The sequence below is a fragment of the Vigna angularis genome, chromosome 5, assembly GCF_016808095.1.
Source record: "Vigna angularis cultivar LongXiaoDou No.4 chromosome 5, ASM1680809v1, whole genome shotgun sequence".
Lineage (NCBI taxonomy): Eukaryota > Viridiplantae > Streptophyta > Magnoliopsida > Fabales > Fabaceae > Vigna > Vigna angularis.
This window is the reverse complement of record NC_068974.1, coordinates 36,596,290-36,621,895: the sequence shown is the minus strand read 5'-3', so window position 1 is coordinate 36,621,895 and position 25,606 is coordinate 36,596,290. Positions and strand designations below refer to the sequence as shown.

At 28.2% G+C, this 25,606-nt stretch overlaps 2 protein-coding genes across 2 annotated transcripts; both read left to right on the top strand.

Annotated features, from left to right (window-relative positions):
* Nucleotides 1-3,253: 3,253 nt before the first annotated feature.
* On the top strand, nucleotides 3,254-6,552 carry LOC108340406 (beta-glucosidase 12). Its single transcript, XM_017577773.2, has 13 exons — nucleotides 3,254-3,489; nucleotides 3,614-3,683; nucleotides 3,778-3,836; nucleotides 4,091-4,166; nucleotides 4,257-4,334; nucleotides 4,454-4,541; nucleotides 4,632-4,887; nucleotides 4,982-5,097; nucleotides 5,247-5,464; nucleotides 5,605-5,636; nucleotides 5,726-5,828; nucleotides 6,006-6,114; nucleotides 6,209-6,552. The coding sequence occupies exons 1-13, from the start codon at nucleotides 3,331-3,333 to the stop codon at nucleotides 6,399-6,401; spliced, it is 1,557 nt and encodes a 518-aa protein (XP_017433262.1). The 5' UTR covers nucleotides 3,254-3,330; the 3' UTR covers nucleotides 6,402-6,552.
* A 9,588-nt stretch (nucleotides 6,553-16,140) lies between these two features.
* Nucleotides 16,141-19,196, top strand: LOC108339532 (cyanogenic beta-glucosidase). The gene is made up of 13 exons (XM_052877757.1): nucleotides 16,141-16,370; nucleotides 16,482-16,551; nucleotides 16,660-16,718; nucleotides 16,870-16,945; nucleotides 17,038-17,115; nucleotides 17,204-17,291; nucleotides 17,381-17,636; nucleotides 17,778-17,893; nucleotides 17,978-18,195; nucleotides 18,305-18,336; nucleotides 18,439-18,541; nucleotides 18,634-18,745; nucleotides 18,833-19,196. Exons 1-13 carry the CDS (start codon nucleotides 16,194-16,196, stop codon nucleotides 19,023-19,025), a joined length of 1,578 nt encoding a protein of 525 aa, XP_052733717.1. The 5' UTR covers nucleotides 16,141-16,193; the 3' UTR covers nucleotides 19,026-19,196.
* The last annotated feature ends 6,410 nt before the right edge of the window (nucleotides 19,197-25,606 follow it).

The window sequence follows — 25,606 nt, the reverse complement described above, 5'->3', positions numbered from 1 at the left end:
GATTTTGGTTTTTGTCTCTCTTCGAAAAATTTGTTCATTTTAGTCCTCTTAATTTTGAATCTCTTATGTTTAGTCCTTAAAAACCAACGACGTTGTGAGGTGGCAAACAACGAGCCATGTGTGATGCCACCTTCCCTGACCACTTTTAATTGACGTGGCAGTAAAGATCTGGTGGTCGGCCGGCCTGATGGTCGGTCTGGTGGTGCCTGAACGAATGTGAGTGTTTGTGCTTTATTGACTTCATTTTTATGCAGCTTGCTTTATACAGCTTGACTTCGTTTCTGAATACCGTGCGGTCTGATGACACCACCAGGCCGACCACATACCAAGCCGAACACCAGGCCGACCACATACCAAGCCGAACACCAGGCCGACCACCAAACCGACCATCCACCAGACGACCGACCACCCACCAGGTCGATCGACCACCAGACCGAGTGGCCGACCATCCACCAGGCCGACCGACCACCAGACCAAGTGGTCGGCACTACCAGACCTTTACTGTCACGTCAATTAAAAGTAATCAGTGAAGGTGGCATCACACGTGGCTCGCCGTTTGCCACCTCACAGAAAACTTAACGCTGTTGCTTTTTAAGGATTAAAAATAAGAGTTTCCAAACTAAGAGATTAAAATGAACAAACCTTTCGAAGAGGAACGAAAATCAAAATCGCGTGATAGTTTAGGGACTAAAAACATATTTAACCCTAATTAAATTTTACATAAAAGTTTATTCTTTTTTTTGTTCAGGGTTTATGCTTCTAGAGCAACAATTTTCGTCAGTGGAAGTCTTATGAAATCCAGGAAAAGTGAATATTGGACCCCATTCTTAATCAAACATATCCTACGGATAACGATTGAACAAACAGTCACGAAAATGGATAAAGGTACGACCAAATTCCTAATCAAGATAATGAATGGTCAACCAGTATTTATCATTAGTAGAGGTATTTTATACATTGTTTGCTTATACGCGTATGGTGACTGACTGACCTATGTTTTTATTTCTGCTAATCCTCGTTCGTGTACGAGGAATAAGGGTTTGAGAGATAAGATTTGGTAGTTGAGTGGATTAAAAGGGAAAGACAGGACATTATTGACTCAATTACCCTTTGTGATTAACGATTCTGAGCAAAGAGAGAATCAATTAATATGACGTGGAGAAATGCAATTTTGTAAGGAAAGACTGTTGAGGAGGAGAATAATCTATTCTAATTAAGAGGAATGGATTCTAAATTGAATAAAATAAGTAGAGAATCAATTTTCGAATCAATCCTACATCTATAATAAAATTATTATTGTTAATATTATAAGCATAAATACAATAATTTTTGTAATTTTATATTATATATAGTTTTTGTTTATTTTAATAATAAAATGATTAAGTTTAAAAAAATGGTAAAATGAAAAAAACAATGATAAATTTAAATAGATTATGTTTCCATCCATTTTAATATTATATTTATCAACGAATTTATCGACAAATTAAAAAAAAAAGTAATTATTAATATAGTGAAAAATTGAATTATTAAAAAAATTATCATTAATTACGAACATATTTATTCAAAAATTTAGAAAAAATTCATTATCAATCAATTTTAAAAAAATTCAATTACACATAAATTTATTAACAAATTTTATCACGATATAATTAAAACTCAAAACGACAGCTTTAATGTCAATTTTACCAATGATTTTTTTTGAAAAAATATCTCTTAATATTAAATATAACAAATTCATTACCAAAGGATATTATAATAATATAAATTTTAGTTTACCAATGAATATTATCGATTCTATTATCAACAAAAATGTCAATCCATAATTAACATTTTATAATTCATATATAAAATTTGTTAATAAAATCTGTTTTATCAACCGTTTTGTTTTTCACTAATAGTTTAACATTTTTTCGTAATTGAAAATAATATAAATTGGATTGTTATTTATCTTTTACTGTGTTGGTTAGTTGTATTTAGACCTTAGGTCTTATATTTTTACTTGACAGACCTTTCAGAAAATAATCTAACCACAATTTTGGAACACAAGTTGGGTTAGGTCAAACCTTAGAAATTTTCAGGCTCTTCAACGTATTTTCAATTCTAGTACTAATCTTATCATGTGAAAAAAAATAGCAGTACACAATTTATTTTAAATACGGACTATGTTTTTTAACAAATTTGAAAAGTATCATAATATTCTACAGATAATTAATACTGAAAAGAAATCACTAATATTATATGTTCAAAATTTTGAAACAGCTTTGTTTTACCACTTTTTTTATATTTTTCTTTCAAAATTCTTTATAAATTATCTTAACATTTTTTATAATTTTTTTACAAAAATTAGTTTTGACATATTGAGTGAATTTTTTATAAAAAAAATATTTAAAATGAATTCATTATATTCATTATAATAAAATAATATATTATTAGAAATAACGAGTTTAAATCATTATTATAAAAAGGTGTTATTCATTAAAATGAATTCAATTATTAGTAGCAAAATGGTTATTTGTTTATAAAATTAATAAGTTACTTGTGCATCTACTCCTTAAAATATAATGAATTTGATTTTAATATAGTTTAATAGTTTCTGAATGAAAACTTCCTAATAAAAGTCTAGCTTTGGAGGGCGAGGACTAAGTATGTTAAAAGTTGCAGCAAATAGCATGTTACAGAAAACAGCCAAAGTTTTACGTAAGACGAATTTGTTGACCACGACACTTTCTCCGTTAAATTTTTCACTCACAGCTTTCAAAAGTTCTTAGAAGATAATATACTATATTTAGCCAATTTGGTATAATTACTTTAACAACGGTTTTGAGTTTAATCTAAATATATAATCCTAATAAAATTTTAGAAAAAAAAAACTACTTTGCTGTCATTATATATAATTGATTATATATATATATATATATACAAACTTGAGTGAATGTGTAATTTAAACAAAACGTTACTTTTTTAACGAAAATACATATGTAATATGATGCAAAAAGAGCTAATGGTACAACGCTAATTATCTTATTCTTTACTAAGTGTGATGATAATGATATACGTGTTTCCGACCGTGCTCACGATTATCATGTTAGTTTACGTGTGATAGTAAAGTTGATCAAAATCCTTGCCGAGTTGGTAATCTTTTCTGACCAATGACCACGACCATATATATTATACCCTTAAAAAAACATCGCTGTCTGATTTAATATTCTTTTAGGATGGAAATAGCAAGACATATTTAGATATTTTTAGAAAGGATATGACAGTAGATAAAGGTTTTCTTCTATAAAAGGAACGCATTTGGTGAGAAAAATTAGATACAAATAACCAAAAATGGCATACAAAGAATACGTAGTGCTACCTCTCATTGCTCTACTTTCTTCATTGATTACTGTCACAGAAAGCGTAGCCCTTACTCCACAAATAGATTTGTTGAATCGAAACAGTTTCCCAACAGGCTTCATCTTTGGTACAGCATCCTCAGCGTACCAGGTACACTAATACAACAAAATGATTATGTTTTATCAATGTTCCATGATACAAGTTAAAATGTTTTAGTTCTTTCTATCAGCTTTATATTATGGTTTTCGGTTCACATGATTATGTATGTATGCAGTATGAAGGTGCAGCCAATGAGGGTGGTAGAGGACCAAGCATTTGGGATACCTTCACTCACAAATATCCTGGTAAGTATTTATATATGTGTGATTTTCTTATTGTTGCACCGGAGATCTTTCCCAAAATTTATACAAGTTTTTATATATGGAAATTAACATGCAGAAAAGATAGAGGACAGAAGCAATGGAGATGTTGCAGTTGATTCGTATCATCGCTACAAGGTATATATTGCCGATTCAAAGTTTTTGTTTCTTTTGATGTGATTTATCAACAGTCATCACTAATGAAAAGTAGCGCTGAAAGCTTATCAGATATTTACATCATAGAATATAAAATAAAGTGTCGCTTTTTTAAATTTCATTTCTTATCACGATCATTGCTTTTTTAAACATTAAAAAAAATTTAAAGAATTGTTGTTTTATTTTGTTTTCCATCGTTTTGAAATAAACATGTTTTGTTACATCTTATATTTCAGGAAGATGTTCAGATTATGAAGGACATGAATTTGGATGCTTACAGATTTTCCATATCTTGGTCAAGAATTCTTCCGAGTAAGTCAAATATAGATCAATGACTAATTTGGATTGGGTGTTTCATTACAGTGATTTATTTATATACATGAACTGCATATATATTCACAGATGGAAAGCTGAGTGGAGGTATAAACCAAGAAGGAATTGACTATTACAATAACCTTATCAATGAGCTACTGGCAAAAGGTCAGAATAAAAACTCTATTATGGATTTTTTTATTATGCTTTACATATAGCAACTTCTTGTGTTATTGATGATAATAACACATTAATACTAATCATCGTGTATACTAAAATAATTTCAGGTTTGGAACCATTTGTAACTCTTTTTCATTGGGATCTTCCTCAATCTTTAGAAGATGAATACGGTGGCTTCTTAAGTCCTCGCATTGTGTAAGTTTTGCAATTTAATTAACATTTTCACTTGAATTTGCTAAAATGTTTTGGGAAGCTTTCTAAAAAATCACATATATTTTAATACAGGAAAGATTTCCAGGACTATGCAGATCTTTGCTTCAGGGAATTCGGTGATAGAGTGAGAAAGTGGATAACTTTGAATGAGCCATGGACTTACAGCAACAGGGGTTATGCATTAGGGACAAAGGCCCCTGGTCGATGTTCATCTTGGTGGAGTCCTAAATGCAATGGTGGTGATTCTGGAACAGAACCCTATTTGGCTACACATCACCAACTTCTTGCTCATGCAGCTGCTGTTAATGTCTACAAGACTAAGTATCAGGTAAGCTCTTATTAAATTTCAACCTCGTACTTCCTATGTTTGTTACAGTGTAACATGTTTTTTAATATATTAAATGAAAAAACTATGGATGCAGAGATTTCAGAATGGTGTAATAGGCATAACACTGTATTCTACTTGGTACGAACCACTCTCAGATAGCAAACTAGATCGAAAGGCCGCTGAACGAGCTATGGAATTTTTGTTTGGATGGTAAGTACTTCCATCAATATGTTCATGCTCAACTTAAACTTAAACATTACTTAATTAATTAAAATGGCGTGCTAAAACATTCTTATACTATTATCTATAAGAAAGAAAAATCACTATGTATAATTCATGTAATGCTTTATTTATTACAGGTTTATGGATCCACTTACAAGAGGAGATTATCCAGAAAGCATGCGTTCCTTGGTGAAATCACGATTACCAAAGTTTACAAAGGAGCAATCCAAATTGCTTATTAATTCATTTGATTTTCTTGGCATAAATTACTACACTGCCAATTTTGTCTCTGATGCACCAGAATTAAGAAATGTCAGAGGCAGTTATATGACAGATCCCCTCGTAAATTATTCAGGTAAAAGGCTTCTTTATTAACTTATATATATATATATATATATATATATATATATATATATATATATATATATATATATATATATATATGAAAATTTCCATCAATAGCTAATTACATGTTTTATGTTTTTGTCATTGCAGTTTTGCGGGACGGAAAACTCATCGGTGAAAATGTAATGTTCTTGTGACCAAATTGCAAATGCTTTAAATTTTAGAATGTTTTTATTAATAATGATGATATTTATGCTTCTTAATTATGCAGGTTGGTTCAGATTGGCTGTACGTCTATCCAAAAGGATTTCGTGAAGTTTTACTATATACTAAAGAGAAATACAACAATCCTTTAATTTATATTACTGAAAATGGTAAATAACTTTTATTCTCACATTTATTTCCATTTGAATGTTGTTAAAAACAAGTTATAAACAATATCACGAGAACATGGTAAAAATAATAATAAAATTTATTATTCAGTTGTCTCTATGGGATTTTATTATGTATACATTTTAAAAATTAGTGACATGGTTTACATTTTTATGTAGGTGTAAATGAATATGATGATCCATCATTATCGCTTGAAGAATCTCTCTTGGATATTTATAGAATTGACTATCATTATCGTCATTTCTATTATCTTCTTGATGCAATTAAGTAAGTAACATTTTTGTTGACTTATTTAAAGAGGTTATTTAATTTGTTTGCACGCAATTTCAATTTTTCTAAGTGTTTTCTTTGGATATTACAGGAATGGTGTAAATGTGAAAGGGTATTTTGCTTGGTCTCTTTTGGATAATTTTGAATGGGAATCGGGTTACATCATGCGATTTGGAATGAACTTTGTTGACTACAATAATGGTTTGAAAAGATACTCAAAGCTTTCTGCGCTGTGGTTCAAGGATTTTCTCAAAATAGAAACCAAACTTCACTCTTCCATGTAATTCATTACTATTAAAAATTCTTTCACAATTATATATTGTAAATATGAAATTGCTAGGATTGTTTTATTCTTGGCTATTTTTTTATGAAGTTGTAATTCTTTTAAATGTATTGTTGAAGTTATAATAAATAAAACGTTTTTTTTAATTTAAATACTTCATGATATTTATTTAAGTCAAGCTATCCTTAGAATGCAATGCCTCGTCATTTTAGGAAAATGACAATAAATCAATACGTGTATGATAATAGAACTTAAAAAGTGGTACAATAAGATAATGAATCTTATAATATATATCCCACATATATATATATATATATATATATATATATATATATATATATATATATATATATATATATATATATATATATATTTATTGTCATGAGAAAAAAAATAACGTTGTACTACAATAACAAAAAAACCAATACCAAATCATTGTCACAACATTACAGTGCTGTGCAAATAACAATAATCCAAATTATACTCCTATATGAATTGCTTCATATGTAGTAGAACCCGTAAAAAAAATTGAATAACGTATGATAATTCTAATGACACCAGTGTAGAAGAATATTGGGAACATAGGTCATTCTTATCCCTTAGCCCGTATTTGTTTCCATGTGCGACATTGTTGCAGTGGAAATGTGAGAATGAATTTGTCATCTGCTCTCACGTTTGTTTTCATGTGTTTTGGAAATCACTTTCCAAAATATATTTGATGTACATGCATTTAATATTGTTTCATAAATTTATTTTGGAAATATTGTTCCACAAATTCCAAAAAATTTATTCCAGAAAGTTTTTAAAATAAGAAAATCAAAAGTCATATTTCTGAAAGATAAAATGGTCATTTCAAATATTTCAATGCGTGCAGAAAGAAATTGTTGGAGTGTAGCAGGTAAAAGCTGTTCTGATACTCGGGACAAGAAGGAAGCTGAAGACAAATTAAGTTGGAGTATTTCATCCTACACCTTCAAGATATCATCTGCAACTTTAAAAATTACATTTTTAACCTTCTAATATTTCATCCTATACCTCCAACTTTTTTAAAATTTTCATTTTCAACTTTAATAAATATTTTTTCATTTTTTTCTTTTTTATTCACTACCTTAATAATAATTTAATTTAATTTAAAATTTAAATATTATTTAATATTATTTAATATTTTAATAATTATTAAAATATGATTTATATTATAATAATAATTGTATTAAAAACTTATAAATAAAATAATAAAAATAAAATTAATAATAATAAAAATAAATATTTATAATCATGTATTTAAATATATTAAATTATATTAAAATATTAAATTAAATTCAATAATTATTAAAATTTAAAAAAAACAAAATTTTGAAAAGATATGTTAATCGGATATAGATATCCGATAAGTAATGTTACGGATATCATATCCGATGAACAATTATTTTTAGAAATTTATTTTTTATTTAAATTTTAATAATTATTTAATTTAATTTAATATTTTAATATAATTTAAATATATTTAAATATTTTATTTAATATAATTTTATTTGATTTTAAATAAATAATTATTTTTAAAATTTTGTCTCTTATTTAAATTTTAATAATTATTTAATTTATTTTAGTATTTTAATATAATTTAATATATTTAAATATATTAAATATTTTATTTAATATAATTTTTATTTATTGTTATTATTTTTATTTTAATTATTTTATTTTTATACTTTTAATATAACTAATATTATAATATAAATCATATTTTAATAATTATTAAAATATAAAATTATATTAAATAATTTTTGAATTTTAAATTTAATTATTATTAAGGTGGTGTAGAGTGTTTTTAATAAGAAAAAGAAGAAAATGAAAAGATATTTTTTAAAGTTAAAAATGATATTTTTTAAAGTTAAAAATGAAATTTTTTAAAAAGTTAGAGGTGTAAGATAAGGATGAAATGTTAGAAGGTTTAAAATGTAATTTTTGAAGGTGCAGAATGATATCTTGGAGGTGTAGGATGAAACACTCATTAAGTTGCTGAGAAGCAAAACTCAAATGGAAAAAGTGTGGTGGAACTAACAAATGGGTCATCTGAAGATGGGAAGGCCCAGTCTCATGTTTTTGGAAAATAAATTAAGGGCTCTTGGTGGACCAAGCCCACTCCACCTTGCAATGAGTAAGGCCCAGGAGTGCATGGCTTCAATTATAAAATTATGATCCCATTAAAATGCTAAAATATATTAAAAATTTAAATAAAAACAATATATCAACACACCCAAAATTTTACTAGAAGGTAAACTGAAAATATGTTCATCAGAAAGTTTTGAAATGTTGATATCATATTATATTTTTTTATTAAATGTTGTTGGATAAGAGGAAGTTAATATTAAAAAGATAGCTTTATAGAATAATTCTGCATGTGTTTCTAAAATTCATACCAAGACTTACGTTCCAACATAACTTGGAGTTTATTAATTTTTCATTTGAAATTGAATAACAACGATGAAGATTTCCATGTTTGCACTCAAGGTAGAGAATCGATAAGATAAATCTGAATCATGTTCTCTGAAGAAAAGTTTAAGAAGATAATATAAAATAAAATTAAAAAAATAGTCTAGATTAACAATACTTTAGGCTAGGTTATCTATTAATGCTTAAACAATAGATTGTGTAATGTTTTAATAATTTTTTCTATTATGATTAAGTGTTGTACATGATATCTTTTTTGTATTTATCCAATTAAATAAATATACTGAAGAGGTGTAGCCCAACAAAGTTTATTAATTCTTTTTATTTTGGAATATCTTAAAATATATTTATTAAAAAAGTATTCACATTCACAATAATCATAACTATTATGATTGTTATTTATAATAAAATAAGTATTATTTTAATGATATTCATAACAATCATAACTTTATTACTATTATTTATTTTGAAATAAATATTATTTTAATAATATTATTTGATATCTCAACATAGGTTCATGACTTAAGTTAATTCTACAAAAGTAACTAATATTTTAATAATTTTTAGAAAATACTCAATCACTCCAATTCTTATGCATCTTTTTTTCATGTTCGTTCATATAGATTCAATTTTTTTTTACTGACTTAAACATAAAACATTCAAAGGAGTATATGTCACAAATTAAAGTTCACTCCAATTATACTATCTATCCAAAAGATCTCGTTCAGGATTCGATAATACATAAAGAATAAATTGTGTAATGTTTTAATGATTTTTTTGTATTATACTTAATTAAGTGTTGTATATAATATCTTATTTAATACTCCACGCAGGTATTTAATAAATGATTGTATCTTCCTCTTCTGATCTTGAACATAATATTTTTTTCTCCTCTCTTCGCTGTTTGATTTTCATTTTGTTGGAAACCCAACAATATAAAATAATTATGGGGGTCTGAATGTCAGTTTCTAATCTTGTTCGTTACCAACAATATAAAATAATTATCTTTACTTTATTTATTAGCTATAAAACGCGAAGAATTTTTCAAATCTTTGTAAAACTAATTACGTTAAATTTATTAATTAGAAGGCAAGTTTCAGGGTTGGTAGATAACATACACAACCTTAGGTGTACGTTTTCTTCCTACCTTCGTAATCTATATATGCTTGCTGTATTAATCATATCACATGGCCTGCACTAAACAATGTTTTTAGAAAAACTTATCAAGCTTTGACTGGTTAAACAAATAAAAAAACATATATAATATATTCATGCACATAGATTGAATCCTAAAGCATATAAATGCATTATATTGACTGTGTATGTATTGAAAATCATGCATAGATACACTCCTTTGGTAGCATTATCATTTTTTTTTAATTCTTATTCGGTCGGCCATTATTTTCAATCTTGAAGTACATTGTCTTACATTTTCTAAAATGTATAAAAAATGAAAAACAATAAATATTGTATCCCAAAACTTCAAAATATCTTGTCTTATTTACTTTTAATCACTAATAGAAAAATACAAATAAATGATGACTTACATTTGTTATATTAAGTTGTATGATAACAATTTTGTAATAAAAGGTTAAATTTATTATAACATGTGTAGGTTTACTTATCATAATAAGTTTATTAGTAACATTTCTTTAATAAAGATTATATTTATTATGTTTGGTGCAAGTAGATCTGTCATAATAAGTGGATGTTGTGACATAATTGTAATTAGAAAAAAATGTTATTACGTCAGTTATTAAGTGATATGTCATACTATATGTTTATAATATTTATTAATTTGATACCGTTCATAGTATGTTTCAATCCTTACTTATATTTTCTTTCAAGCATTTCACTTTCGTCTTTGTGTTATCTCTCAAGTAGTTAAAACTTAAGCTACCTTTCTCATCTTGCTTCTCACCAACTAACTTGTATTGTGGTTGTCTTCCTTCATGATTGTATTCTCGTGTAGAGGAAAGTTATTGAACCCTAAAATGTTATACTCAAACTCACTTCAATTTCTTAGGGTTTATTATAGTCATTCTTATGGGTAAATGATTGGAAGAATCTGAAAGAGGTTTCCACGGGGAAGCGTTTAATGATTAGGAGTTTGAGATGATGGTGGGGCACTCCCTCATCATTCAGGAGCTAATGCAGAGACATAAAAGAGACTAGTGTTGATTCCAATGTGAGTGGCTCCAAAGTGAAGAAGAAAGGAGGGGAGTAGTTGAAGAGTATCAAGAGTGTCACAAACTTAACCGCCAATAATAGGGATTGATAGGCAATGATGGGATAGACACCTCGTTGGAGAAGGCGATCAACAGTCCAGCGCTTCCACCAATGACAATTGGAACGTGGCATTTCATGGATCAAAGAGGGTGACGTCACTTTACAAGAGCTAAGAGATTCAAGCACATAATGTGTCTATTTTGAGTAGTTTGGATGGGAAGTATTTAGCGAGTAATTTGAGGATTACGTGATTCATGTATGGCGGTGGGGGAGGGGGAGAGGAAAGGGTAGCTACCTTCAGGGAGAAGGAGGACTTACTATGTTACGTGATAATAAGTTGGACTTATTATGTTAGGTATCCTAACCTTTGTTATAGTAAGTCGGCTTACTATGTCAAGCCTACACATGTCATTCTAAGTTAGACTTACTATGACGAATATTTGTATACCTAAAATAGTAAGTTAAATTTACTATCTCAAGTCTTCGTTATGTTATAGAAAGCACAAATTTGTTATATCCCCATAACTATGATGTCAAAATAATTGTTCTAATATATCTAATAGACTTGACATAAAAAATCATGCACTAGTGAATATTTATAATTTTTTAAGTTAATGATACTAAGTTATATTATAAATTTTGTTCGTTCTTGATAACGATATGAATAGTAGATTATTTTAATTAAAGGTTTAAATTTAATGTTGACAAATCTTCTCACATATTATGTTCTTCTCTCAATTTCTATATAAATTTCCACCACGCTCATTTTCACTTGTATTCACAATTCTCCTTATACTTATATATTTCATTTACACAACTCTTTCACTTACATTCATTCCCTTCATTTACATTTTTGTCCTCATATCCATCATTCAAATTATTTTTGATATCTTTTTCATCCACCCTCATTCTTTATCTACGTTTTGTTTCCTCATTTCCTTAATCTAAATTATTCTCTTTATATTTTTCGTTCATACTCATCTCCTTTGTCCGCATTTGTTCTTTCATATATACTAATATCCTATATATACTCATATCCTAAATTTACTATAATGTATATTTTCTATTTTTTTCATTTATATTTATTAAAAACGAAGATATTATATGAGATTTATTTTAAGTTATTATTATTATTATTGTCAGTCAATCTGATGTAAAGTAGCTAATACTAGTACAAAACACCGTATAACGTCGTTGTTTTTCGGTCTTTCACGTCGAATTCAAGATCGAAGTCATATCGGGAGACGTTAAATTGATATTGAACATAGAACAATTTGACGTTAATCAAATTAACGTCGAATTTTGTCAATATTTGACGTTAATAATTTTTTTTGTTTTTTTTAATTAACTGTGATACTTTTTTCACAACTTTACGAGACCTGAAAAGCAACAAAACAACAAATTTCAGTTTTTTATATTTTATAAAGTATATGAACTATGAACATGTATTGTAGTATCAATAACAAACAATAATAACAAACAATAACAAACACAAACAAGTTCAATCAAACAACAACAACAAATAGGTTCAACCAAACAAAAACAACAAACAAGTTAAAAAAAAAAAAACAAGTTCAACAAATAAGTTTTTCAAAACGAAAACGAAAACTAACCTTCAAAAGGGAGTTCGTCGAAATAAAGTATTGCCACCAGTGAGAGAGAAAACAGAATACGCCTATGAAGGACAAGAACACAAAAATAATCGGTCAAAACAAACAAAAATCATACATAAAGTAGTTAATTAACATGCATTTGTAACAAAGTAGTTAATTAACATGCATTTGTAACAAATGAAAGAAATATTACACGTGATGGTCTTCAAACTTCGTTCGAGAAAAGTTTGAGCAGAGAAAAGGGTATCTCACGCGCTAAGATAAAGTGAATGAATTTTCAATCTGCCGCTCAAATTTTTATTGAATTCACTAACCTTTTAATGTTTAACGTTGGGGTATTCAATGTTTTTTGTCTTTTTGACGTCTAATTCTAGGGAATTCGACGTCATACGTAAATACATTTTCACCTTCGCGCTAAACATTTTCGCAAAATTTATCCAATATAACAAATTGACGTCGAATTACAATTCTAAACGACGTCTAATAATTGCATTTATTTACAAAAAATGTCACCGATCATTTTTACCGTTGGTTATTTAGTGGTTGGACGTTGAACGCGTGACGTGATACGCTGTTTTTGCACTGGTATTAAAAGTAGACTTTATTTAACATTTGATTAAATTGACACTAAGTTAAATATTTTTTAAAAAGTACATTAACCTTGACTTAGTCAACACTAAACTAGTTTAATTAAAAAACTAATTTATGAATTAATATTAAATTAGCGACAACTTAGAGTTGGTCTTGAAAAACTAATAATAAGAATTTAGCCTCTATAATTTTAAAGTTTCATACGCGTGTAATCCAATTCTAATATTAATATGATTTGTTAGTATTGACTTGAATTTGTTGACTTACACTAAATATTTTTTTTGTTTAATGTCATATTTAATAATAACAGTAATAATATAACAATGATCAATTAAAAATATATCCATTTTCACATAATTAATTCAAACATACATAGTGATTTCCGTTGTCCAAATTACAATAACTTCGCAATTGAAGTGGATGAAAAAAACTCTTGTTATAGAAAAATCAACCCTTAAAATAAATTCAAATACTTTAAGAAATTAATCAATTTTTCCATTAACAATATCCCTGTTAAAAAAAAACTGGCTTCTATTTTTAATTTTAGTAGATCATGTCTCCGACATCATAACACGTAATTGAATGGTTAGCTATTAACACATTTTTATCATTCAGAAATTTAAAAAGAATGTATATTGACAATTTGGGTGGTCAATTATGAATTGCATAATATTTTATTATAGCAATGTGTTTGACGAGAATGAAGAATTTGGTTGCTAGATAATATGAAAACTACAATGTGAAACCAATAATCGCTGATGTGTTGATCGCGTAGCAGAATTTTAAAATATTACGATCATTCAACAAGAAGAATTCTAAGTAAAAATATATTTAATTACTTGCGTTTTAACTATGTCGAAATAAATGTGCTATCTTAATCTAATTGCATATTTTTTTTTATCTTCCATAATTTCATATTTTCAAAATTAGAGAATCAAAAGTGAATTCATGCCTTGTTTTCAATTAGATTAAATTTTTTTTTGCTTATGATGAATTACTTATATTTTATTTTTGATTCTAATTGTTTAAACTAGTGAAAATTATTTAAATAGTACTTTTAACATTGAAATAAAGTGATTTGGATAAAGTATTTCAAAAAGAAAAGATTTATAGGAGAGCAATGTTAGAAATTTTTTATTATACAAAAAAAGAAAATCCAATAACTTTTAGAGTAAATCTCCTCAATTTAAACGATTTACCTTACAAATCATGCGTTTATATTGAAAATTCATTTAAATTCTTGCACTCTACTAAAAAAGCTCATGTGATCAAAATTCTTTTTGAAAATTGTTTAAGTAATATTATATCTTTGAAATTCCTTTGAATTCTTTGAAACCAGCAAAGTTGGTAAGATTCGGGGTGATTGATTTATATATTTTGAACAAATTCAAATCTAATGAAAACACGGGTTTTCATAATGCTTGAATAAGAAAGGTCAAATTTAGATAATTACTCGTGGATCAAAGTTTAGTCAAATTATGGATAAATATATTTTGACTTATAGCAGCATTTTATTTAAACCAAAGTTAAATATTAATTAATTGGTCGTTTGAGAAAAAGTGTGAACAGCTCTTTGTTTATTCATAAAGTCCTATAAAAATATATTATTTGTTGGAACCAAAGTAGAAAGTCATCCAAGATTTCAAAGGATAACTCAAATCGATACAGCACATGATAAAAATAAGTTAATCACCTTATTTTTCTTCTCTATAATGTGTTCATAAAAAGATCATTCAAAGTCCATAATATACCAAAAGGTTTACGAGAACTGAAATCAAAACGAATTTCTCAGAAATTACAGAAAGAGATAAACATGGAATTGGCCTCGTATTATTACTGTGTGATTGCGTGGTAAAGAATTTTCTCAGATGAATAATTTTGAAAGTTCATTTGCTTAACATCATTGTTTTGATTTGGATAAGATTGTCTTCAACATCCTCAAAATTTGGTTAGCCCAGTCAACAAGTTACAGTAGACCTCATCCACATATAACTTTTGTCGACAGAGATTATGTACCTTATTTTTTTATACATTAAAATACTATTTTATTTGTATTAAAATAAAAAATGTTTAACGCGTAAATATTTGACAAAATATATTCAACAGAGATTATTAAATTAAATACATCAAACATAATTCAAATACAGAGAGCTGGTTTTAAAAAATGAAAACTAAATTTAGATTTGACATATTATTCTAACATCATGATTTTAATTACATGAATTAAATCGTGCTGTTTTCATTAGTGTGTGAAGAGATTATTAGATGATCCACTGATAAATTTTATAATATCAAATACGACAGATTTATGGCTTCATTTGAATTTAAGTTTGACGACTAGTTGAACCAGTAATTAACCATTAAGAAACATTGGTCAAATTAGAAGTTAAACGCGTAACCAATCCCTATCTAACCTTATCACCAACCAACAAAAGGTTGTTTCTATACCTACCACATAGCTTGTAGGCTTCACGTACAGCACTTATTATATTAATGACACATGTTTAACAAATGATGTATGAGATTTGAATGACGTGTCTTTAATTTATAAACACTAAAACCAGACATTCTTGCTAATTAGTAATTAATTAGTAGTTCAGACGTTAAAAAACAAAAAATAAATAAAGTTGATGAATGATTCCGTAAAGAAATATAACATAAAAAAATGCCGCCATATTTGTCATTCAACTTTGAATTTGTCAAAGACAAAGCTCTAATATTGTTTTTCCAACATCAGCATACGAGACTGTGTCTGTCAATCTGCACATGCAATATTATTATTATTATGAGCTAGCTGGCTACTTTCTCTATATAAACACACACCTGTGACCACATGAAGCAATGAATTAACGAGAATCGTCGACAGAAAAACAGAAAAGAAAAGAAAAGGTTAAGCAGAATCATTAGAAATGGCATGCAAGAGCTTTTGCATTCTCAGCCTCATTACTTTTGTTCTTGTAATCAGCAAAACAAATGTTAATTGCATAGAAACTGATGCAGTTGATCCTATTATCGATGTTGCTAATCTGAATCGGGATAGTTTCCCACCGGGTTTCATCTTTGGGGCTGGATCCTCTTCATACCAGGTATTAATTAAGACAAGATAGAGTAATCAACCACTAATTAGTACTTAATGTTGTTCATTTCACTAATAAGACATGGTCTTAATTATGTTTTCATCGTAAAATGTAATATAGTTCGAAGGTGGTGCAAAAGAAGGTGGTAGAGGACCAAGTGTTTGGGATACTTTCACCCATAAATTTCCAGGTATATATTTTGTTTCCCAGATATTTAACGTATGTTATTTTTTATCTATGGTTTGGTTAATATCTTAAAAGGAATTAGATAATTTACAATGTGTGAATTGACTTGCAGATAAGATACTGGACAAAAGCAATGGAGATGTGGCTATAGATACATATCACCGTTATAAGGTATATGATTTCTTCAAAGTAGTATTTTATTAAGTCATTCCAAAGATATGATAAATTAATTCTTACTATATCTTGAGTATTGTGTTTTTTTATATTCTATTTTAATCGTTGATGCAATATAATAACATATACATTATACATAAATTTACAGGAAGATGCTAAATTTATGAAGAATATGAACTTGGATTCATACAGATTCTCGATTTCTTGGTCCAGGATTCTACCAAGTAAGTCAAATGCTGAACAATGATGATTTTAGATTAAATTTGACTTTTGAAAATATAAAAGTTGATTTTTACAAACAATGCATTCATTGCAGATGGAAAGTTAAGTGGAGGTATAAATCAAGAAGGAATTGACTACTACAACAATGTCATCAACGAACTATTGGCTAATGGTAAGGTTCAAACTCAGATTTCTTTTATCTCATCACATTCTTCTGTTATCAATGGTGGTATATGACAATTAAATATGAACATTTGTAGGTATAAAACCACTGGTAACTCTTTTTCATTGGGATCTTCCACAAACTTTAGAAGATGAATATGGTGGCTTCCTAAGTCCTCTCATAATGTGAGTTTTGATTCCAAAGTATTAATTACTTTACTCTTGGAAAATTCAATAGCTAGTTTTGCTGATCAAACACATATATCAATCTTCAGCAAGGATTTTCGGGATTATGCTGACGTTTGCTTCAAGGCATTCGGAGATAGAGTTAAGCATTGGGTTACACTGAACGAGCCATGGACTTACAGCATTAATGGCTATGCAAATGGAACAATGGCACCAGGACGTTGTTCTAGTTGGGTAAATCCAAATTGCGTTGGAGGGGATTCTGGTACAGAGCCCTATATAGTTTCACACAACCAACTTCTTGCTCATGCAGCAGCTGTTCGTGTATACAAGACCAAGTACCAGGTTTGTTATTACTTTGTTAAGAACCTTTTCTTTCATCAGTTCAAATTTTGATAAACTTCACCGTATATATATATATATATATATATATAAGAAAAGGGATAGTGGGGTAGTAAACTAATATTTTGAAACGTGAATGTGCAGGCATCACAGAAGGGTTTGATAGGCATTACCTTGGTATGTAATTGGTTCATACCATTTTCAGATACCAAATCTGATCAAAAAGCTGCTGAAAGATCGGTGGAATTCATGTATGGATGGTAAGAAATCAATTCTTGTTCCTCTTCTCTTTAGTTTGTTAAAGGCTACCAATGGAAAACTAAATCAAAGCTTATTGATTTCAGGTTTATGGATCCATTAACAACAGGAGAATATCCGAAAAGTATGCGATCTCTTGTGAAATCACGGTTACCAAAGTTTACTGCGGAGCAAGCTAGGTTACTGATTGGTTCATTTGACTTCATTGGCATAAACTACTATTCTTCAATATATGCCTCTGATGCACCTCGTTTGAGCAATGCTCCACCATACTATGTAACTGATTCTTTAGTCATTTCTGACTGTAAGTAATCAATCTACAACACTTTTTCATCAACTTTCTAAATTGCTTATATCTTGAGTTCGATCATGGTTAACATTGGCTTTTCTTATGTTTTAATATATAATTGCAGTTGAGCGTAATGGGAAGCCCATAGGTATAAAGGTACGTGTATATATATTCTCACTGAGCTTGCAAATTTACTTTAGTTTAATCCCTTTAATGAAGTATGAAACTAATTAACCTTTTCATTTTATAATTATGCAGATTGCTTCTGATTGGTTGTATGTTTGTCCAAGAGGAATTCGTGATCTTGTAATGTATACCAAAGAAAAATATAACAATCCTTTGATTTTCATAACTGAAAATGGTGAGTAAAATAATTTATGTATAATGTTTAGTTTCTCAAACATAAATATTTGTTCAATATTTGACAAGACAAATACATTATATTATTTGCAGGTGTAAACGAATTTAATAATGACCAAACACTGTCATTGGAGGAATCTCTGTTAGATACTTACAGAATTGATTACTATTACCGTCATCTTTTCTATCTTCGTTCTGCAATTAGGTAAGTAGTATTTTACATTGCTGAAAGGTGTTTTTGGTTATGCAAGTTAATTTCTTTCTAATTTGTTTGCTTCGTATGTTGTTACAGGGAAGGTGCAAATGTGAAGGGATATTATGCTTGGTCTTTATTTGACAATTTTGAATGGTCGATGGGTTATACTGTGCGATTTGGAATGACATATGTGGATTACAAAAATGGTTTGAAAAGATACGAGAAACTTTCTGCAATATGGTACAAGAATTTTCTCAAGAAAAACAACAGACTTTTCAGTTCCAGTTAGTGATATTGTAGTTTTTTTTTTTTTTCTATCTTTGAGCTTAGAGATCAGAAGATGGAGTGATATTAGTTGATTCATTTGTTCAATATTTGTATATCATTATTTGTATTTATTCTAAACAAGTCTTGTTCATATATATAGAAAGCATATGGGAAATGAAGATATGAATACAATTGATTAATTATTGCTAGTAGTGATTGGTATTATTATTATTTTATTTCAGTCTAACAAAAAAATAAAAACTACGTATGTTAAGACAAGGGACGACCAAACATAAGGTTTTCCAAAGTACTTAAATTTTCTTTTATTGGAAAAATAATAGTGGCATTAAAAGTATTATAAACATTATAAATTATTTACTAAACACAATGATAATATAAGAATTGAAAATAAATCTATTACTTCTTACCTCTTTAAATAATATTTTAAACTTGAAGCTTTCATACAAAGTTTGATTCACCATGAAGTGCTCCAAATTTCTATTAATATCCTTTTTATATGATCAAAATTTCAAAACATGTGAATTCCTTTTCGAGTTATTTCTGAAGAAAATATTTTTTTAAGAAATGTTCAAATTCAGAGTTTATTCCCAATATTTTCCTCTTACGATTTCGTTGGAAAAATTTAATTTGCCCAACAATTTTTTTTTTTTTTGTATTTAAAAGCATTTGTCTAAGAAAAGTGACACATGCCATTATTTAATATTGTTGTCCTTTTAAAGATGTTTTTTCTTTACATTGTACTAAGTCTAAAATTAATTTCGTTTGCATCATATAATTATCTTTAGTCTAACTAGTTTTGCCGTAAAAAAAAACTTTTGTCTAACTAGTTTTGGCATGAGTTCCTATTATATTGGTTTTGCCCTTATAATATAAATTTGTGTTTAACCACTTCTCCAACTTATTGAATATTGTCAATAATTTAATGAAAATACTAATTTGAAATTGAAAATAATAGTCACCATTAAAATTCCAAGATAAAAAATTACATAATTATAATAGTTGGTAAACTAAATTTATTCAACCAAAGATAGAAAAACTAACCGAAATTTGTTTTATGTAAACCAACTTTATTTTAAATATGGATTTTAAAATTAAAAACTGAAAAGGTCATAACCACTTAACGAGAGTGGTGTAATTATTTTAAGATCTAGTGCCGATCACATTTTTTATTATTTTATTTCATCATTATCGAAGCTTATTCCATGGAATCTGTACTTAATTCACACCCACCCATTTACGACAATAGTAAACAAACAATTAATCTTCATTTTAAATAATGGAGAGGTATTTATCGATTGAATGGACCGAGTAAATGCGGATTTTACAACTTTGATTTTAACTGCTTGTGTGCAGATACTATGTGCTTGTTCTTTTTTTTTTTAAACACAAGATTGATAGTATGCTTATTTTAATGTAAAATTTTTATTATTATAATTAATTAGTTTAAACAAAGATTTGAATTAAACCTGATGGGGAATGTTGCCTTTTGAAGTGGACTTTAAACCTAACTCAACTTTCTTCACGTCGAAGTATATACATCTCAAGCGTAAAGCTAAACATTAATGGGTAGTTCGACAGCGAGTGAAACAATATGTCTAACAAACAACAAATATCGCTAGAATAGGCTCTAACCAGCTTAACTTAATCTCACAAAACCGACTTGTAAGATGAGGTTTGCACCCACTTATATATTACAAATTGACCTTATATCTAGTTGACATGGGACTTCCAGCATTATATTAGATAAAAAAAGACTATCTCATAAAAAAAATTAATCAATATATTACTTTAAAGTTTTAGGTTGAGAATATATCAATTCCTTTTTATGTGATTAAGTTTAATTTTTATTGATTTTGTATTTCTCTAGTAAACTTCTAACTTTTATAAACTTAATAGCGATATCAAAATTAATAGTTAGTTTTAAAAACCAGTTCATACGAATACTAGACCTTATGAAAACCAAGTATAAATAAGTATAAAGTTAAATAAAAATGAAAAACTGAAACATTATATAAAAAAAAAATCATCAACCTATTATTTTAAGATTTTTAATTAAAATATAGTGATAATCGTTATCTGAGTGAACCAAATCTTATTGGTGCTGTCTCGTTATTAACAGGACTAGAACAATATTTTATTTTTTGTAAGAATAATATTTACTAATAATAAAATAATTCAGCCACTTATCTATTATTAATTGTTGAGTGTACATCACTTACCGGATCACTCTATCCTGACTAATTCATCCGACTCTGTCCTAATTGTATTTATCAACATTCAGTAATGACATGCTTCCACTTGTGAATATTATTTAATTGTAACTGTTGTTATAAGTACAATTTTGAACTATTCCGAGTAAGTATTATGATTCAATTTAAGAGATGGGTTGCTTTCCTCCATAGCTATTTGAATCTTAGATGGAATACGTGGAATTAAAGGAATAAAATCGGTTGTGGGAATTGGTTCCTTCAATAGTTTTACAAGGATATAACTGGAGTCTCGAACTCCAAACTGATAACTTTTGGACAATTAAAGAAATAAAATTATTTACAGAAATTGATACATTTAAATAGTTTTAATGGTTTATAAATTGAAGATAGAGACAGTTTAAATATATGTTTTTTTAACCATTCAATTTCTTTTAAAAGATAAAACTAAAATTTCATGCTACGGAACAATGTTTTGGATAAGGTAATTAATATTAACAATCTTTATCTAAATTCACCACTTTTAACTTTAATTGTGGTTGAATGTGTACCTTGTAGATATTTTTTTTCATTACTCCACTTCTCTATTCATATTGTAATATTATAATATTTTTATATTTAGTAAATACTAAATAAGTGTAATATTAATGATTCAAACCTTGCCATTGTTATTTATAAATATATATATATAAAAGTAATTTGTTCAATAAATATAGGTTTTCTCAGTTCACTCTTAAAATAAGTCTTTTATTTTATTATTTACTTTCATGAATACAATCCATTCAATTCAGGTTGAAAGTCGAGACAAGTTAATTCAATTCAAATGTTGTTTTGAATCAACCCGTGTCAAAAGTTAAAGCCTTTAACCTAGGATAACCCATTTTTTTCTTTTTGTCTAAGCTGACCCATGTCTAACTTTGGCTTAGACCTCTTGGATCAACCTTTAGTCTGAACGGACTTGCCTCAACCTTCAATTCTAACTACCTCGACTCAATCTTTGATTTAGGTTGCTTGACTTGGTTAGACTCGACTCGACCTTCAACCGAGGCCGAAGGTTCAGTCGAGTCGATCTAGCCCTGAAGATCGAGTTGAGTCAACATATGCCTAAAGTTGACGCCTTTGATTCGAGATGACTCGACTTTATCTTTTAGCGTAGGTTGACCTAGGTTAAACTTCGGCCTAGGCCCCTTGGATCAATCTTTAGCCTGAGTTAACTTACCTCAACCTTCAACCGATCTAGCTTCACTTAACCTTTGGTCTAGGCTGCCCAACCTGGTAAGAATCAAATCGTTTTTAATCTTTAGTCTGGGATGACTTGCCTCGATTCTTCGTCTTGGGTCGATTCGGCTTGACCTTTGCCCAAATTTACTCACCTTAACCTTCGGTTCTAACTAGCTTGGCTTGACCTTTAACCTTAATTGGCTTGACTTCACCTTCAACCTAGGTCATTCTGCTTAGACCAATTTGGGTTGACTCGCCTCAACCTTCTACCCTACTCGCCTCGGCTCAACCTTCAATATGTCATGTTTGGTGTGATTCTTTATCCCAGGCTAACTTGACTTGATTTTTCAATTTGAACCAACTTAATTCGACTATTTAGTTTGGGTCGACTTTGCTTAATCTTTGACTAGGTTGACTAAGCTTGATCTTTGGTGCAAGTTTGCTCAACCTTCAATCTCGATCAATTTAACAGATTTTTTAGTTTGGACTAATTTAACTTAAATTATAATCAACTTTACTTAACATGAGGTGCATCTGACTCAACTTAAATTCTATTAATATTTGCTTTACGTGAATCCAACGTAAACAATATATATGACTTAGTTTGATTTATCTTGACCTAATATCGTCTCATTTATCCATAGTTAGTCTTGTTTTATCGTGGTTTTGATGTTTGTGGATTTTTATTTATGTGAGTTTTTTTTAAGTGAATTTTTTTTTATTCCTACTCACAAGTCAAATACCATGGATTGTGCCAAATTCACAAAATATATATATATATATATATATATATATATATATATATATATATATATATATATATATATATATATATAAAAGCGGAGAGAGTTCAATTTTTTTATGTGAATATAAATTAATAATAGAACAATATTTAATTATTTAATAAGAATAATTCCTACTACTAATAAAATAATTCAATTTGTGACAACCACCTATATCTACTGTTAATTGGTCAGAGTATCAACCACTGAGTCAGAGACTACCAAATATATGCAATCGTCAACTTCTCAGCACGAGGCCGCCACTTACCAGACCACTACCTTACCATCATTCCGTTGACATAATCATTAACTCATTCCTCTCCATCCCAAACCCTAATTGTGTTTATCAACATTCATGAATGTCAACAATGTTTATCCACTTCAGAAGGTTTTTTTGAACATTCTTTAATTGCTACTAATGGAAATGGCAATATTGATGAGTATTTAAAAGTACAATTAACTCATGCAAACTATTAATATTCACTATTAAAATTGGATTAATTCCAGATGCAAAAGATTTCCCTTGTTGGATGTTATGGTTGTAACATGTACCTATGAAAAATCTTCAATTAAGAAAACTAACATTGATATTACAAATATACCTATTTAAATACTTTTATTTTAAAATCATAAATACTTATTTCTCACTAAAATATGGTTTAAACATAGATAATTTAAAGTAGCACCTTTGAAAAATGGATAACCATACCCATGGTATTTTCCGTGGGTGTAATAAATCAGTAACATAAATTAGTTGTATATGAAAGTTTACATTAAACTTTTTCAGAAACACGACTGAGAAGTACTGGTATGAACAAGAGGAGCCAAATTATTGAAAGTTCGATTCAAAAAACTCATAAAAATTTAAACATAACTTATTTATTCAACTTAACTGGTTAAAAAAATATTAAACCTGGGTTTGATTGTTTCAGTTCACTTTTAACTTAAGTAATTTTATTTCTTAAAAAGATATTTTTCAACTTTATAACATTTAAAAATATTTCATACAAAATTACTAATAAAAACATATACGTAAACACTTTTCTCCGAGAAATAATTCATATATTGGAAGAGAAAATTTTAGTATTTTAAAATGCGGGTTCAAAGTTCCGTAAAGAAAACGTTTCACCCGCACTTTGCCTTTTCCATGTAACTTCCTGCGGAAATGACTAAAGACATTCCCCTTTTTCAAAATATGCGTGGTCTTTTTGACCATTCAAATTAAGACAATACGATTACTATGCTAAAAGTTTTATTTTCTTTCTTACATATGTTGAACTATGCCACCATTGCTGATATTCAAATTCACCGGGAAAAGGTTCAAAGACTAAAACGTGGAAAAAGTTAACAATAATATAATAATTAAACTTGGTTATCACAAAGTTTAGTCACTTTTTTTTTTAATTTTCCATCCTTGAGCGTGTAGCTCAATAGATTGTTAAATAGCTTAAATAAATGAGAACAAAGTTTAGTCACTCATTCAAGTCAACATTATTCTACATTATATTATAAAATAAATTGAGGATGTTTACAATAAGTATTTATATATGTTGTTTAGCTTAATTAAGTTTTAATAAATTTGAGGATTTCAAATATTCTCATCAACTTTGTTCATTCGAGAGATGCATGATAGAACACTTCAAAATAAGATTTTTGACCACCACAAAGAAACCAGAAGGCAAAACAAAAAGAAGAGAAGAAAGAGAAGAAGACAGAAAAAAAATCTTATATATGATATTTACATGTACAAAGTATTGGTGCAAGATAAAGAAGAAGAAAATAGAAACACCTTGTGGCAAAAAACATATATCATTCCTCCAAATTTACACCTAGACACAAAAAACATCCCTACAACACAAGAAATACCCCCATGTTGTGGCTTTTTTATCATTAGCCAAATGAAAATTTAGGTTTAGGGTTTTTTTTATATCGTTTTCTTTTCTCTCAACCAATTCTTGAAATGTATACCATTGTCGTTTTTTTTTTTGTTAGCCAGATGAAAATTTCATCTTATCCTCCACATTACGGACACTCATTTCTACGTTAATAAGAATACTATTCTATAGTTCCGTTCTATCCTATAAGCATAACTTAAACAAAAACTATGCATAAGGTGGATCAAAGAATCTAATCAAATACACACTACTAAAACTAACTAAAGTTACCTACACCATGCACACATGCACAAATTTTCAAATTCGTTAACTATTTTAATCCAACATTCAAAATTTCAAATCGATATCAAATATAATAATTTATTTATAAATTATAATTCAAACTATCATGTTGTTAATTCACATTAAAAAAATATTTATATATATTTCAAGTGAATTTTTTAATAAATTATCTATTAATTATTGTGGGAAAGAAAA

Excerpts from the sequence above, each read along its gene's own strand:
- LOC108340406 (XM_017577773.2), top strand. The coding sequence starts at position 3,331 with ATGGCATACAAAGAATACGTAGTGCTACCTCTCATTGCTCTACTTTCT. Across the intron at positions 4,542-4,631 it reads TTCTTAAGTCCTCGCATTGT|GAAAGATTTCCAGGACTATG; the intron begins GTAAGTTTTGCA and ends ATTTTAATACAG. Across the intron at positions 5,829-6,005 it reads AATTTATATTACTGAAAATG|GTGTAAATGAATATGATGAT; the intron begins GTAAATAACTTT and ends ATTTTTATGTAG.
- LOC108339532 (XM_052877757.1), top strand. The coding sequence starts at position 16,194 with ATGGCATGCAAGAGCTTTTGCATTCTCAGCCTCATTACTTTTGTTCTT. Across the intron at positions 17,894-17,977 it reads GTGGAATTCATGTATGGATG|GTTTATGGATCCATTAACAA; the intron begins GTAAGAAATCAA and ends TATTGATTTCAG. Across the intron at positions 18,746-18,832 it reads TATCTTCGTTCTGCAATTAG|GGAAGGTGCAAATGTGAAGG; the intron begins GTAAGTAGTATT and ends ATGTTGTTACAG.